An 18714-nucleotide genomic window follows, 5' to 3' on the forward strand; every position below is an offset into this window, starting at 1 on the left:
TTGGCTACTTTTCCGGAAAATGCCTTCGCAAGGGTGTAAAACGGCGCGCCACCGGGGCATCACACACATCTTTGTCGCATTGCCATGAGGATCTCCATAGCATTAATGATCTCAATATTCAAATGCTCATAACTTTTTCATTATTCGTCCGATTTTTCTCAAACTTTCGTTGATCTCATCTGTTTCTTTGATTTTTTTTCACACAAGATATCTTGTTCCCAAGGTTTCATTCTCCGTTAAGGGCAGGGTTTCATACGCCAATACCTTTTAAGGCGTGCATTTTCAGAATATGGAAAATACGTGTTTAGGGTGCTTTTCGAGACCCCATGGTCGCGCATGGTATCCACTCGTTAATGGAGTGGGGTTAAAGTAGGGCTACATTTCGAGTGCATATATGCCGCAGGCCAGCAGGCGCGTGCAAAGAGTTATATAAACCTAACTCTATGGGTTAGTGTGCTGTATCATGTTATACACTCGCATGACAATTATTTCCAAACACCCCCTATTTTTTCTCTGTGTGCAAAATAAACAAGATTTTCGCGGGCTTTATTTACATAATTTGGCCGCCAAAAATTGTCGCCAGAGTATGACCTCGGGGAAAAAAGTGGGGAAAAACAAAGGCCGCAACACGTTTGGCTCGATTAAAGATCTTTAAAAAAAAACAACCCGCCATTGAGCATATTGACCAGTCTTTCAAAACCACCCTTTTTTTATTAAAAAAAGGACAAGTCCACCAACACAAAAAGTTGATTCGAATGAGAGGAAAATCCAATAAGCGTAACACTGAAAATTTCATCAAAATCGGGTGTAAAATAAGAAAGTTATGTTTTAAAGTTTCGATTAATTTAACTAAATAGTTATATTCACATCTTTGTCTTTTAAATGAGGAGACTGATGGCATCACTCACTCACTATTTCTTTCGGATTTTATTATGTGAAATATGAAATATTCAATTTTCCCCTATTGTCGTATGAAACAACGATTTGTTCCTCCCTGAACATGTGCAATTAGCATATTGTTATGGTTAAAAAAATTAAAGAATGAAACCATTGGAACAAGATAGCTTGTGTGAATACAGGAAAAATAAAAGAAACAGATCAACAAAAGTTTGAGAAAAATCGGACAAATAATGAGAAAGTTATGAGCATTTGAATATTGCGATCACTAATGCTATGGAGATAGCAAATTCGCAATGCGACAAAGATGTGTGATGTCACTTGTGAACAACTCTCGTTCCCCATTACTTTAGTATATATTTCACTTGAATTGCCTCTTTTATCACATCTATCCATAGATTATGTGTTCTTTCTACATGAGGGCATGCAATACACATTTTTAAGAATACATCATGGATAAAGAGTTTGTATCGTCATAAGAAAAAGCAAAAAGAGACATTTTGAGGGTATTTTATAGTCCACCAAAGGAAAAGTTGTTCATCAGTGACATCACACATCCTCGTCGCATTGCCAATAGGAGGATCTCCATAGCATTAGTGATTGCAATATTTAAATGCTCATAACTTTTTCATTATTTGTCCGATTTTTCTCAAACTTTCTTTATTCAAATTCTTTGATTTTTCTGTTTCTACACAAGCCTATTTGTTCCAAAGGTTTCATTCCCCTTTAAGTTGGTCCTTATTGTCAAATCTGTAAAAAATGAATTATTGTATAATTCGAACAATAAAAAAAAACTAAAGAAATAGTGAGGGTCATGCACCATCGACTGTCTCATTTCCATGTCACTGGGTTGTGCATATCACTGTTTTGTGAAAACAAGCGAAAATTTAAAATGTCTTAATAAGCTTTATTTTACATTCGATTTTGAAGAAATTTTCAGCATAATGCTTCCTTGATTTTTCTATTTTATTCAAATCAACATTTTTCTGGGGCGGACTTGACCTTTAAACTCGTTTTTATGGTCACGTGCAGGGAAGCCCCGGTGATGGTTGAAGCCGCGGGGGGGGGTCCATTAAGTGGATACCATGCTTGAACATGGGGTTTCGACTGCTTTGGGGAGTGTTTCATCAACATTTTCATCCGACAAGTTGTCAGATCTGACATCTTTCTCTGATGTTGATTGGCCGAGAGGTACTGTTACTATGGTAACTGTCGGATAAAATGGGACTTGTCGGATAAAACCACCGACAAGTCCTTTCATGAAACGCCCCCTGGTCTCCCCTCTATATAAGAGCTAGGGGAGAGATCATGGTTTCGACACTGACGCACACCCTAAACAAGTATTTTTGGCGTGAGCATGAAATCCTACCCCAGCTTAAATATTGGAAACAAAACGTATTCCCTTACTTTCACTAAATAAGTACAATGAGTTTAATGAACAGCCCAACAACACGTTGACTGTTAGGACAAAAAGTACATCCTATATAAAACATTTTAGTTTTAAATTTTTATACACTCGCAATTAAATTTGACCCTAAACACGTAGCTTTCCTAGCAAAAATAGATACCCCCTTTTTCAGTATTTTTGACACCCTTATTACGTTACGTACATAACGTGCCCTATCTTGAAAAAGACATCCTTTTTACGTGTTTTTTTTTGTCGCGCATGGTAATAAGTGGCACCTCCGGGACCTCATTAGGCATGGAATGAGCTGAAAATTTCAGGATAATTGTCAAGAATTGGGCCTAGCCCTATATACCGCACTCCTCGTTATGATTTCAGGTTGAATCGTTCGGGAAAACAATTGCAATATGTTTACCACGTAGGCCCATACTCGCTTTCGGAACTGCTTATTCCTCCCTGTCGAGTTTCTTTCTTCCTTCCATCCACCCTTCCTTTAGTTCTTTCTGCCATCCTTCCTTTCTTTATCTCTCCTCCCTTTATTTCTTTTTCTTCCATTTTTATTTCATTTTCTTTTACCTGTTCCTTTCTTTCTTCCTTCCTTTCTTTCATTCTTTCTTTCTTCATTCCTTTCATTAATTCTTTCTTTATTCCTCATTCTTCTTCCATTTTTATTTCATTTTCTTTTACTTGTTTCTTCTATTCCTTTAACATCAAACCTCTCTGTTTAACTGTATAGCTGTACAACCCTTATACATGAAGACGCAAATTCCTGAAAGTGAAATCGAAAATACAAATGATCGGAAAAATTGATTGTTAAAAAGAAATTTGAAAGATCAAGAGAGAACCTACACACGAAGAAGGCAGGAAGGAGCGGGTGGGGCTAATCACGGACCTGTGATAGGTCCATGGGCTAATAATGCCACTGGAATCAATCAGGAATAATGGATTAGGTAGGGGAATGTAAGCATTTTCGTTTAAACAGAGCCCAGTTCTATCATTATTCTCCCTCCGTTTGTATTTCAAGTTGTAGGTGTGTTTTTTCACAATATAGAGTCATAGAAATAATTATGTTAAGCGATAAGGTAATTATAACCATGACTAGAAAACTCACATGAAATTCAATGGGCACTTTATTTCTTTCTTTCTTTTTTTTGGTCTCATTCCAATGGTCTTATACTATAGTTTGTCTGCTTAGTAGACCAAGTGAATATATGAAGCCCTGATAATTCGGGGGAATTAACCGGTTCGAAATAACCTCAAAAAGCACCCTCTCTTGTTAACTTCTGGGAAACATGGAACTTAAAATAGGCGCTATCCATTATGAATTCAGAATCTGAATATAATTTTAATGGCAGAATGAGATGTAGAACTCAGATGGATATGTCATGAAACACCGCCATAATATTGAAACCGTATAGAGTCTCTGCCATTAGCGGCTATGGAGAGCCATCAACACCACAATTAGTCTGAGAATAGACCAGTTCGTAGTTACTTCATGGACAATTTTGGTCAAATGACCTTTCATTTCTTTCATCATGATAGGCAGATTTCAAAACACGATATTACGTAAGCTTGCCTTACATAGCAGAATGAAGAAATTGAATAGACCAGGTGACTAGAATAGCACACCAATGAACACTTAATGAAGGTATTTGTTGCATTCCTACTTTGAATGCATATCTTAGCATGTTGCACAATGTACTTGACAAACTGTGAAATACCAGTCGTTCGTGGAAGCATTGTTGTTTTTTGTGGATGTAAATGAAAACGACAATTCAAAAGAATATATGAATAATCAAGACATCAAAGTTGATGTTTATCTCATTAGATTTTAAACCACCATGTCACTTTAGTACAAATGACCTTCTTCTGATCATGCGTAGAATCTTCTGATCATGCGCAGAAAGGAACTACGAACTGGCTTATAAGACATATCCTGGCTTCATACCAAACAATCATCACAGTCAATCCACTATTTCTTGTTTACAACAAATGTTTATTGAAACAATTTTCTATCGCTTAACAAACATAAGGCATATTGCTTTCTGGAGAATGCTTACTACAAATATGCAAGACAGGTGTACAATATTGTAGGTCTCATTGGAGTAACAAGTTCGATTTGTAAACAGAAATATACAGAAACACTTAAAATGTTGCCAGGTAGATAATATCACATTTTGTGCTCTGCTAGGTTCAGAACATGTTCAATACACAGTCAGGGCAGTGTGAAAAGAGAAATAAATTATTTTTTTAAGTTTGTGCTGTTGTATTACATGTAAGCTCCTATTAATAACTCAGTCAGGAAAATGAGCAAAAAAAATTTAATAACATTATTTTACCTTGAGAGCTGTCTGATAGTTTGTGCTTAGTAAAGTTCAGCCCATTCATGTACCCTCTCTATTTCCATATTTGTGCTTTAGGACCAATAATTCAGAACAGCCCTATTTTCCTCTTTCTAAACTGCATCGATATGAAACAGATTGACACATATTTCGGACAAGTGAATAGATATCAAAAACAAAAATTACTAAAGATAAAAGATATTTGTAAAATGCCTGGAATCCCACAGAGCAATGTGTGCTTAATGCAATATTAAAGAAGTTGGGGTTTCATATATGTAATAGGAAATGTGTATTTCATAACAAGAATACAAATCAATTTATGTATCAAAATGGCAAAATACTGAACGAAAATGTACTCCATCTAAGAATTAAATACCACCTGTATAAATTCAAAAATTGCAGTCACTCCAGATGAGCAGAATTCTTAATCTGAAGCGTTCAGTGAATAAAACAGTATCTGCATTGCCTTTTTTTAATTATTATTATACACAAGTATTATATAATCGTTACACAATAAATCCACACTCTGTACACTCAAAATTCAGGACCATTCTTTTTAAGGTTCTGAAAGTCAATCTTGCCTGCCGAGTAGAACTGGAATGACAATGAGAAAGAAAAAAACAATAAGAATTATTGATAAATTTTGCATTTGAATGTCCACATACAAGACATGTGAAGTCTCATGATCATTTAAAAAACTGAGGATTGATAGACAATATGATTTATGAAACATAATAATAATAATAGTCAGTTCTTGTATAGCGCATAACACATTATAACATCTCTATGCGCTTCCAAAGGACTTGGATATTATTACCCTGGCTTTAGCCCCGCAGCCTTTACAGCGCTGTGGCATTTCAAGGAATAAATTCCTGCCAGGTACCCATTCACCTCACCTGGGTTGAGTGCAGCACAATGTGGATAAATTTCTTGCTGAAGGAAATTATGCCATGGCTGGGATTGAACCCACGACCCTCTATTTCAGAGTCCGGATACTAATCCACTGGGCCACAACACTCCATAATGTAATTTAAGGTACCTGAGGCTGAAATGCATTTAAATTTCTCATCAGTTATGTTACAAAATATAATAATGACCATGACAATCATTATCATATTTATCTAAATCTAGATGCAATAGTGCCAAATCTTTTGCAAAACTCAGAGGAAAGCATTTCCAATAATTTAGTTTGCACAAAAATTTTATCTATCATTTAATGTTCTTCTTTTCTGAATTCATATTTCATTACACATTTTATGCATCAACAAATGAGTTGATGAAACATACTTTTTCTCTAAATGTATGATGTTCACTAGCGATAGTTTAGCGTGTAAGAAATGTTCACCAGTTGTTCTTTAAGTCGCTCTTAAAGGGGAATGAAACCTTTGGAACAAATAGGCTTGTGTAGAAACAGAAAAATCAAAGAATAAGAATAAAGAAAGTTTGAGAAAAATCGGACAAATAATGAAAAAGTTATGAGCATTTAAATATTGCAATCACTAATGCTATGGTGATCCTCACACTGGCAATGCGACAAGGATGTGTGATGTCACTGATGAACAACTTTCCCTTTGGTGGACTATAAAATACCCTCAAAATGTCTCTTTTTGTTTTTTCTTATGAGGATACAAACTCTTTATCCATGATGTATTCTTAAAAATATGAATTACATGCCCTCATGTAAACAGAACACATGATTTATGAATAGATGTGATAAAAGAGGCAATTATAGTGAAATATATACTAACGTAATGGGAGAGTTGTTCACAAGTGACATCACACATCTTTGTCGCATTGCCAATTTGCTATCTCCATAACATTAGTGATCGCAATATTCAAATGATCATAACTTTCTCATTATATGTCCTATTTTTCTCAAACTTTCGTTGATCTGCTTCTTTGATTTTTCTGTTTTCACACAAGCTATCTTGTTCCAATGGTTTCATTCTCCTTTAACTTACGAGCAGCTTTAAGAAACACCCCCAGGTCATGTACTGTCAACACTCTCAAACAATCATTTGATTAGGAACAAATTTGTCACTGCTAAATTATAATGAATCAGAATGTTCTGTGTTGCTACATATACATGTATGTATTACCTTGATATTCTGGTTTGGTTTTATGTTTTGCCATGGATAAGGGTTGCTGCCTCTCCTCCACCTGCAAAAACAGTGTAATACAAGACTGATATATGTATGTAACATATGAATAATTCCTAGGTCAGTCACATTATATGGTGAGTGTTTTGTCAAGTTTATTCTAAGCTTGACAGCAATACATTGGGGAAGACTGCAGGCTCTATGAAGTGTAAACGCCATGACAGTCTTAAAAGTTGGTCAGTCGCATTACAAAAAAGGACATGAACAAAAGTGACTGATTACTTTTTTTTTCTTTTCTTTGAATCAAAACAATTTTAACAGTTTTATTACCTGCGAAACATGACTTTCCTACAGAAGTCTCAAATAAAACGTTTATTTGGTAAGCTACTTTTCTAGTATCTTTTGTAGGTATACAGTGTGTCCCAGAAAAAAGGAAACCGGAAATCCGTAATTGAGTGCAATTTTTTGCCATTATAATCATAAATTTGCTACATGAAATATACATGAATTGAAAGATTTGCTTCTCCTCTTTCATTTGAGATCCATCTCAAAGTTCATAGTGCATGCATGACTGAGTTAGAACAATGGAAAGGGGTGATAGCGAAATTCTAATTGCACAAGCAAATTACAATTTATAAAAGCGAGTCTCTCTCTTTTACTGCTATCTGTTTGGAATATAAAATTCAGAACTTAAATATCAATTATTCATCTTTCATACGAGACCTCGTGGGTAAAATATGATTGAGGCACTGTTGAGAAAAAGTTGCATGAAAACATGCTTGACTCCTACCTATTGGACAGAACATTGAAAAACAAGCATTTCCAACAAAGCGGTAAACAATGGGCTACTGGTGATATGTGCAGTGGTGGGATTTTGTAGTTGGCTTAAATGTTGATTGAATTCTGACTTTAAAACTTAAGAAAAAAAAATCTTTAAATGATTAAACGAGACTTGGGCAGCTGAATATTGGATAAGGGGATCATGATGAACCACTTTAAAAACAAGACATTTATATGCAATTTTGCATCTCGCCCACTTGAAAATAACCAGAAAATATCGTGATTTGCCAGGGCATGCAAGAGAATTGTATTGAAACTTAATTGTAAAATGATTGGGATGGAATAGGGCAAGTCCAAGAATTAGCACGCGTTACGTATGGGACATTTCAGAGGATTTAATGACCTGAAAAATAGTGTTAGTTGACTTTGATTAGATTGAGTACCCTCATGATGGTAGACATCTAGAAGAATAATCATGCAAAAAACGGTGACATTTGACTTTGACCTTGACCTTTTAGAGAGAAAAGATGGGCCGTTACGTATGGGACACGGAAAAAAGACAATTTTTACAACATTTTTTCCAAGTTGAGAATTCTCTGAAAGTATTTCATTTGACAACTTGTAACTTTGTGTGATAGAATTCACAATACTCTAATACCCTTTTTAGACAGGCTAAAATTTCCTTAACCCCGTACTATTGGTGGGGCTAAATGGCAATTTAGCCCCACCTATAGTACGGGGTTAAGCTTAGCCCACTTTCGTTTTACACAGCGTTTTTGCAAAGTGGGCTAACCCCACCTATAGTACGGGATTATTTGGCCCTGCAAAAAAGCAGGGTTATCCCACCAATTGCGGTGCTAAGAGCAATAGTACGGGGTTAAGATCGCATGTGTAAAACGAAAGTGGGCTAAGCTTAACCCCGTACTATTTGGCCCCACCTATAGTACGGGGTTAAGGAAGTGGCGAGTGAAGCACTTGTACTACGAATGATCGACAAAAACCAATAGTCCGGGGTTAGCGAGTTTCGTGTGTAAAAAGCAAGCATTCCTTATCCGGGGTTAGCAATAACAATTTGGCATGTGTGAAAAGGAAAAAAATAGTACGGGGTTAAGGATAGTACGGGGTTAGCGATAGTCCGGGGTTAAGAAAATCCTGTGTAAAAAGGGCATAGTATGTCTAAGGCAAGTTTCTTGTCATAAGCCAAATCCCTCTAATTACAGACTGTAAACAAATTAATGATGTGTTACATCTGGCACAGTTACATATGGGACATTTTTGTCCCCATAGAGAACGTACACAATTTTCCCCATAATTCAAAAAATTGAAATAATTTAATACATGAAAATACAAGAGTTTCTGTCTTTTAAAATGTTCTATTGAGACATATTTGATATGACTGAAAAGAAAATTAGCCATTTCAGCATTTTTTTTCTTCTTGTTTTTCAGGGTTTCATGAATTTCTTATGTATTTCTATTTTTTCCATATTTTTCCATTTTCACAATTTTTTCACTTCAATTGTTTTCATTAATCATTATTCATAACAAATCAGACTTTAAAAACTAAAGAAAAGGTAAATAATCACTTTTTAGAGCACTGTTGAAATTTGTTTTTCTCCATTCACTTTGTACACAAATCTCCCCATTGACATTGTGTGTAAATGTCCCATACGAAACAATTTTTTAATTAACTTTTAATTAAAAAGTAAGCAATATTTTTGAAACTTTTTTGGGTATAACATTTTCATACTTTCTAAATTAGAACTTCCCAGAGATGCAACAATACAAGTATTGTATTTTGAGAAATAACTTAAAAAAACATCCTCAAAATGTTACGTATGGGACATTCCATCCTTGGACAAGACCTAATTTGCATAATAAATTAGATGACACCACTTTTTTCCCAAAAAAAGTAATAAGATGTTAGGGGGTCCATGTCCCACCTATGACTAAATCTGACAAGTTTTGTTTTTATTTTCTATGAGTTTTTTGTAACGCCAATTTTACCAATTATGCAAATTAGGTGCCCCAAATTAGCATAAATATGCATACTATCAAATTTTCCTTTATAAAATTTTAAAATTCAACATTTGGGCTTTCTTACCCCACCAAAGATAACTTCTGAAATTAAATATGAAATTTTGCCTTCTAGGGTGACCTTTTCTTGGACTTGCCCAATAATACTTGTCATAAGAGCCTTGCTTTAATGTTGACCTCCACGTCCATCTACCATCCAAGTTTGGTTGAAAGGTGACTTACGGTTGCGGAGTAAGGTGTCATAAGAGTCTTGCATGTAAACTTTAATGTTGACCTGAAAATGACCTTTAACCTTACCATGTGACCACCGACTGCAGCATGACATGCAGGTCTCCTAATACACCTACAACCCAAGTTTGGTAGAAAAGTGACTTAAGGTTGCAGAGTTATGTGTCAAAATTTTTGTGACGGACGGACGACAGATGACCGACAGATGACATTTGGATCCCCAAGTCCCGCCTTCACCTCTGGTGGGAGAGACAAAAACAATCTTCCGACCCAAAATCCCCTACACTTGTAAAAAGTGATGTACCCATTTTCTGCTTCGCCTACCCCTTTCAAACATGTTCCAAAGCCAAGTAAAATGTAGCAATGAATGAAAAGGCTGAGAGAAGTTTGAGATAAAATTATTACCATTGTAACATTAAAATCCCATAGCCATAGATTCCAGTCTGCAACAATAAAGGGATTTCCTTCCCCAACCCGATCAGCATTCAGCGTTTATTGTGTGCTGCTATGTTGGGAAAGTGAAATGCTTGTTTTCCAACAATCCGTCATCAAGCATGATTTCAAACTTTTTCTCGACCATGCATCATTCATATATGTTACACTTTTGGTCTGATATGGAAGAAGAAAAATTGGGTATGCAAGTTGTGAAATTTGTTTTCCAAATAGATTGCAATAAAAGCCAGAAAAATTCACTCAAAATCGTAATTTTCTTGTGCAAATGAATATTTGGTAGCATCACTTTCCATGTTCTAACTTCTAACTCAGTCATGCGTGCATTATGAATGTTGAGATGGATCTCAAATGAAAGAGAAATATATCAGTTATCTTTCTAGACTTGTACATTTCATGAAGCAAATTTATGATAATAATGGCAAAAAATTACACTGAATTCCGGTTTCCTTTTTTCTAAGACGCACTGTATAGTTGCGTTCCACTTTGTTTTGTACCAAAATTCAACATCTTTAAAAACCATTCATGCAACTTATGTTCGCCTCTTTTCTTTAAATTTGATGCAAACTGAAGGTCTTCACATTATAAAACTGAAGATTTTTAAAAAATAAATAGTTAGCTGTTAGTACATTGAAAATTGGTTGGAATAATAATTATTACTAAGTCCCACATCTATTTTTTTTGTACAATTCAGATTTTCCTACAGTACATGTAAAGGAGATGCATACAACAGATTTTAAGGGGTGATTATGAACCCCCTTTGTGTTTATCAACTTCCACGAGTTTTACTCCAAAATAAGATTTTGGAATTGCACATCACATGTCTAACAAGGTCGGATAAAGTTATTTCTTTTTAAATCAATATTGAACACTGTTGATGAATTAAATACATTACATTTTTTCACTAATACCTCTTTTTCACTGTCATGTGATCCATTACGATTGACACTTTGTAACTGATCGGCGATCGCAACTATTTTTGAACAATTCATTTTTTTTTCTATGATCATTTTGACTTCAATGACTGATCTGATAGGATATTATATGATCTGATACGATCAACTATGATTACTTAAGAAGTTCGACCACCATTTCTAGGCTAACCGTTTCATTCGTGGCACAAATTGTGACAGTGGAAATTGGGTATAAAGAAACAACATCAATGAATAAGATTTGCTTGAGAGTCATGGATCAGTTTCACCTATTTCCAATTACATGTAATTTTAAACGTACATGTACATGCAGAGGCTTCAATCCAGGGGGGGAGGGGCAATTGCCCCACCTATTAAACTCAAACAAGCATAAAACTGAAAAATTAATCAAAATCAGATGAAAAATAAGAAAGTTATGACTTTTTAAAGTTTCACGTAATTTCACAAAACAGTTAAATTTACATCCATTTCAGTATGCAAATGAGGAGAGTGATGACATCACTATTTCTTTTGAATCTAATTATATCAAATGTGAAATATTCCAATTTTCTCCCTGTTGTCCTGTGAAACAACCATTAATTCCTCCCTGAGCATGTGGAATTGGCATTGTTTAATACTCGAATTTTTCCTTTTTGTCAAATCTGTAAAAAATGGAATATTGTATAATTCAAACAATAAAAAAAACAAAAGAAATTAGTGAGTGAAGGACATCATCATTGACTGTCTCATTTGCATATCACTGAGTTGTGCATATCATTGTTTTGTGAAAAATAAGTGAAACTTTAAAATGTCATAACTTTCTTATTTTACATCCGATTTCGGTGAAATTTTCAGCATAATACTTGTTGGATTTTTCTCTATTTATTCAAATCAACATTTTTCTGGGGTGGACTTGACCTTTAAAAGTGGAATGTTGTGATGCCACAGGTGAGTAGCTTCCCAGTATCATGTGCAATATATTCTCATATGGTTCATGTTGATTGAAAATCACACAAAAGCAAATATGTCTCTGAATGTACGCAGGAAACATCCTTTCTGAAGAAATGGCATTTAAACAGAAATTTATAATGTACATTTTTGCATATATCACATTGAATACGAGGAAGCTGATTGCATGTGATGTCACGAAATAAAAACTTTGAAAATCCTTAAATAATTTGGAAGTTTTGCAAAAACAGCCTAATCTTTATTTTTATTTATTGTTTTGCTTTTAATTTTTATCAAAACCAATTTGATGACAAGTGAAATCAAATTTTGTAAACTGAACAAAATGTCTAACTCACGTTGCATCTGGGTTCTTCAATGCCAACCTAGCCACATAGAATGCTGCAAATGCTGCTCCTGTTCCTACTGATATAAACAGCGGAATCAACTGAATATGAAAGAGAAGAGGAAAAGAGGGCGTCACTATATGAATTTTCAATTTACATACCAAGTAACCAATACAATACTAAAAAAGTTGTGAACAGGCATGGGAAAACCCACACAAAAAATCGCCAGTTAATGAATTTTCAGTTAAATATCCCAACTGAAACTAAAGAGGACAATCTAAGCACATGCAAAATTGGATATTTCTAACCCCCATTACAAAGAAAAGAACATTGATCATAGAATGTAACTTCTGAGAAATGAGGGATTAGTGTTCACAAGTCAATCAAAACACACCACCCTCACACTATTGTGCAAGGTGACGATTAGATGTCCTAATTAAAACTCAATCAAATTGCACTGTACATGTATTCTGATTTTCTTTCCACTTTCCTTTCGAGGCCGCCTTCAATTCAAGCTCCAAGCATGAAGGGGAATCCATCCGAAATAAAAAGTTGTTTTTAGAGGAAAAAGGAAAATCAGACTTGATAGGTGAAATTTTGAACAATATCGGACAAATAAAATAGCTATGAATTTTTAAAAGTGGTAATCATGATCATCTATGATGTCATAGTGGTGCAAGGCAACTAATAATAATAATTGCAATAGTACGCGTTATGACCGCGCGAAGACTTAATTGAGTAGTTTCGAGACTTTTGGTACCAGTTATTCTGAAAAGTCCCATAGCGCTCAATCAGCGGACTTTCCAGTGGGGAAAGATAATGGTGATAAAAGGTCCATTAAGTCTCATCATTTCTTGCTAAATGTGGCTTTCATTTCGTATAAATATCATCAAATCAGTTTAATACTGCGACAAAAATTAGGAGGAAGGAAGAGAATAAAGGAGAGGGGTATAAAAAGGGAATAGGATAAAGGGGAAAAAGGTTGTATATAAAAACAAGTAAAATAAGAAATAGGTAATAATAAGAATTTGGTAATAAAGATATTAGAAAAGGGGGAAAAGGAGACAGAAATTGTGTACTTATAGGGAAAATATGACTATTATTTTTCTATATTTTCTTTTATTATTAGCATAATAAACTATTTTGTTTTTGCACACTATTTTGACAATAATGAAATTGTTAAATCACGGTAGATGCAGCAATGTGCAGGGGTGAATTAAACCTTGTGACATTGAAAAAGTAAGCATAGACCCCTTTAGTATTTAAATGAATATTTATTTATAGAATAAAATAAAAAAGAAAAAAAAATAGTGAGTGATGCCATTGTTTTCCCCACCTATAAAAACTTATACATGTAAATGTCATAATGTTTGTACATCAAATTTTGATGAAATTTCGGGGGTTTTTAATTAAGCTTGTTTGATTTTTAAAATGTTTATTCAAATCAGGTTTTTGTAAGAGAAGATTTCTCAAATAAATGAATAGTATGTAGTTTTTAAAATAAGTAGGAATTAGGTTAAAGAAGAACCCCTATCATGGCCTGAGACAGAGGTAAATAAAATATTGTTTAAAAAAAAAGAAAAAAGCTACAAATGGATTCAAATAGGGGGATGTGAAAATCAGAACGCGTTCAAAAAAAGAGAAAAGCACAAAGGTACAGTAAATGAGAGAGAAAGGGAAAAGACAACAGTTAATTTTAACAACATAACGAACATCTAATCTCCGATGCAAATGCTTTTAGCATAATTTTTCAGCAAAAATTCTTTGTATCAAGATCGCGGTGCATTGCACCTGCAGCAGCTGGGCGCTGCGCGGCAGCAAAGTGAAGAGACACTGCGCGCTTAAAGAAAATTTTACGTTGTAAGAGCACATTTGATTGGCTAATTCGCCTCAGTAGGGGAGTGGCCTAAAGGGACTTAATTGAGCGCTAATAAAGTTTTCAGAATACGAATTTGGAGGTACATTAGCGCTCCATTAAATGGGTAACTTAAAAGGAAATTTAAGTGGAAATTTACGAGACTTTTCAGAATAACCCCCCACCCTGCCCTATCCGCAGCCCCGTACACTCACTCTCCCGGAATGACAGGCGTGCTTGCCAGCGCCAGCCAGCGGAGAGAGCTGTAACTTGCCTGAGATTGTGTTGTTGGCGAGGTAGTTGGATCCAAAACAAGCTCCAAATTGATGGGAATAAATACGTAATTTTCTCTGGATGGTCATTTGAATTGGTATTCATACTGATATAGAGATTGTGAGGAAAGCTTGTGGAATATGAATTATGACGATGTTCGAGAATTAATCCTGATATGATAATTGATATTTCAATATTTTATTTTAGACACAGGAGCATGTGATCGAAATAAATACGAATGTCGCGGATCGAACTCTAAATTCATATGAATTATTACTGGATGTTAAATAATTACGATTTAATAAGATTTTATGGCAATACTAAAATATTGACGATGTCAGCAAAGTATGTCATGTTATGTTCACATGGAAGTATTTATATAGTATTATACTGGCATTATTTTTATTCCATCTCTGGACGAGCTCCTAGAAAAAGAAGCACAAAGCGCATGCGCGTTCGATGACATATTTTCTATTCATGAATTCAGCGCCCAAAGTTGGGCACAAACTACAATGTAGCTTCAAATTGATGGGAAAAACATCAAACGCAATTTTCTCTGTTTTTTCATGTAAAATGTTATCATATGGTAATACAGTCAACTTCGCCAAAGTCGAATGTGTGTAAGTCGAAAAGTCGGACAAGTCGAAGGGGAAAAAAAAGTCCAAATTTTTCTTCATAGACTTACGTGTATTAATTCTCTCTATTAGCCGATTTTTATATGGTGAATAATCGCCCAAGTCGATCGAGTTACAGAGCAATAAAGTTGGAAAAAGCACGTAATTTACATTACGTAAGTCGAACGAAATCACTCGCTGTCCAAACATTAAACACGAGCCAAGATGTACCGTTGAACACAGGGGCGTCGATCCATTTTTCAGATTGGGGGGGGCAAAATCATGAATCAATTTTCCAAAGGCGCTCGATCACACAAACACACACATATGCCTATATATATGTGTACATATATATATGTATACACACATACACACATATATATATATACATATCTCACCCGCAGATTAATCCAAGCGCGAAGCGCGAGCTGAAAATTTTGATATTTCGATCTGAAAAAAAATTGAGTAATGGACGTTTTTAATAAAGAACAAGATATATACATCCAACAAAAGATTATTGCAAATCGAAGTGGGAGTTCTTTTGAGGTTTAGAACTGAAAACGGGACCATATTCACCTATTTAATCATGGAAAGTATGGGTTTTTGTTATCAAAATGATGCGCGAGCTGAAATTTTTTTGATATTCCAATCTGAAAAGTGGACATTTTGAGCACGATTTTAGACGAAGAACGAGTTGTGTATCTCAATCTCGCTTGCTGATTTCTGTGTAACATTACAATCTTATTTTATTTTTAGCACATGCGGAATTATTGGGGGGGGGGCAAAATGATATGTTTGCCCCCCCAATATTTTCATTGGTGGGGCGATCGCCCCCCCCTGCCCCCCCCATAATCGACGCCTCTGGTTGAACAGCATTCCCAATACATTCTGTGTCAGTTCTGTGAATCACACTTGTTCTCCAGCGCTTGCATAATATACGCATGCACACATACACACGAGACCTTTGCAAACACGTACACATGCCGCACACAGAGCCGGCTCTGCCCTCCCCCTTCATACATAAACATGAGTTTATGCCAGCATCATCGTACATTCCTCCTCAAGTCTCCTTCTCTCTCTCCCTCTCTTTTTCTCTCTCTCACCCGTCTTGCGTTCTCGCAATATGTGTGGTCTTTGGTTCAATGCACTACATCTTTTTGATGGAAAACCTTGCACAGTTGCGATTCATTTATTAAGAATCCTCAACCTCCTTCTGCTCCTTTAAGGGGAAGTTATTTATTCATCTTTTTATTTTTATGTTATTTCTCTTTTTTTTTTTTGCTTTTCATTCGAAATACACGAGTTGTTCAAGATCAATTTTTTCGCCATCACAGACTCGACACAACAGATAAACAGTGTTTTATTATCGGTCCTCCATTTTTTTTTACATTTCGGCAAGTGGGATGATGAAGCTGTGTCAGCTGTTTTGATCTGGTTACGTAACACCACTCCTTCCTCATCCTTGCATGTAGCGTGAGTGAATTATCACTTTCTGACTTGATCCTCTCGCTATGAACAACCACCCATCATGCCTGCTAAGAGAAAATTAAGCACAAGATCGTACGATGAGAAGTACGAAATTATCAAGTTTGTCGACGAAAACCCAAATATGAAGAGGAAAGATGTCGCACTTAAGTTTAACTTAAAGCCAAACACACCGTCAGATATTCTAAAGTGCAAAGAGAAAATTATCGAGGCAGTGGAAACCCCGAAGGATGCCCGAAAAGGGAACTTAAAGAGAAGGAAGACAATAACATTTGATGATGTTGATGCCGCACTTCTCTTATGGTTTCGCCAAAAGGAATCTCAGCCAGACTTGCGCTTGGATGGGGAAATGCTTCTCACTAAGGCCAAGCATTTTGCAGAACAATTTGGGCATGACGCTCCTCTTACGATGAGCTGGGTGGAACGTTTCAAGAAACGGCATGGTATTGGACGCATCAGTAAGGCAGGGGAGGCTGCTGGAGTGAATGAAAAACTTGTGAGTGAATGGAAGGAGGGAGGACTCAAGGATATTTTGACTCGCTTTGCCCCTGCTGACATCTACAATGCTGATGAAACAGGCATCTTCTGGCAGATGTTGCCGGAAAAATCACTAGGATTCACTGGTACGTCTTACCATGGCAGCAAGCAGTCTAAAACACGTATCACCGCCCTTGTGTGTGCCAATATGGACGGAAGTGATAAGATGCCGTTGTTAGTAATAGGAAAGAGCAAGAGGCCTCGAGCATTCAAAAATGTCAAAACACTACCAGTCGAATATGAGGCAAACAAGAAAGCATGGATGAACAGCAGTCTCTTTGAAAGTTGGCTGCGAAAACTTGACAAGATGGGAAGGCAGAGCAGGAAGATTGCCATGGTTGTTGACAACTGCCCGGCCCACCCTAACATCACACTGGAAAATATTGAACTTGTGTTTCTGCCCCCCAACACAACCAGTGTGACACAGCCAATGGATGGAGGAATCATCCGGAATCTGAAACTCCACTATCGACATATCCTGGCGTCACGACGACTCGCGGCAGCAGAAATGAACCCGCCATTTAAATGGGATCTCCTTGACGCAATTCTTGCCTTGAAAGCTGCCTGGGCTAAGGTGACCCCCGCCACAATCGCAAACATCTACCAAAGCGTGGGATTTGTGCGTTTGGATGTTGAGGATGGTGATCAGGTCTCGGATGATGAAGCTCCCCATGAACGTGCCCATGAGGATCCGGCCCATGAAGCTCCCCATGAAGCTACCCATGAGGATCCGGCCCATGAAGCTCCCATCCCATTCCCAATCCACGTGAGACTAACAGGGAGTTCAGGAACATCTTGGATCGCCTAACTGACATACTGGACAATGTTCCACCACTCGATGACTACATCGATGTTGATGACAACATAGAATGCCATGAGGAGTTGACAGATGCGGAAATCATAGCATCCATCAAAACATCACCTGAGGACCCCGAGGAAGATCCGGTAGAAGATGAGAGCAGTGTGACCGACCCACCAACTTTGAAACAAGCTTTTGCTGCAATAGATACAATCCGCCGTTATAATCTGGCAAATGAATGCTCTGAGGAGTTTGGGTCATACGTGGACAGATATGAATCGTACCTCATGAGCCAACTTCAGAACCGTCAAAAACAAACATCTATCTATCACCGACTTTTTCAAGTAACATGTCTTTTCCTTTCCATAACATGTCGTACAATAATTAACTTGTATTAAAGCTGCTTTGTATAAGCCTACTCATTTTTTACTTTTGAAACATTCATATCTGTTCATCAGTGATGCTTTTTACAAGCTAAGTTATTTTTTACTATGTACGCCTTCGTCTTATTTATGTTTACCAAATTGTTATCATGTTCTGCAAACTGAAGACCTACTTGTAGCTTTATATTCTGTCTTGTACAATTTTACCATTTATTCATGAAGCCGACGTGTTTAAACGTTTTTAATTTCAGTACGGCATCATCACACCATCATTTTTTCATGTGCAGCTTTAATTGTTTATTTGTACTGCAAAAGAAATCAAAAGCAAAA

At 36.2% G+C, this 18714-nt stretch overlaps 1 protein-coding gene across 1 annotated transcript; it reads left to right on the forward strand.

The window, feature by feature from the left end:
• The first annotated feature begins 16551 nt into the window (after nt 1-16551).
• On the forward strand, nt 16552-18010 carry LOC121412041 (tigger transposable element-derived protein 4-like). Its single transcript, XM_041604952.1, has one exon. The coding sequence runs from the start codon at nt 16709-16711 to the stop codon at nt 18008-18010; it is 1302 nt and encodes a 433-aa protein (XP_041460886.1). The 5' UTR covers nt 16552-16708.
• Nucleotides 18011-18714: the final 704 nt, after the last annotated feature.

Source organism: Lytechinus variegatus, chromosome 3 (assembly GCF_018143015.1).
Source record: "Lytechinus variegatus isolate NC3 chromosome 3, Lvar_3.0, whole genome shotgun sequence".
NCBI lineage: Eukaryota > Metazoa > Echinodermata > Echinoidea > Temnopleuroida > Toxopneustidae > Lytechinus > Lytechinus variegatus.

Coding starts and splice junctions, on each gene's coding strand:
- LOC121412041 (XM_041604952.1), top strand. CDS start 16,709: ATGCCTGCTAAGAGAAAATTAAGCACAAGATCGTACGATGAGAAGTAC.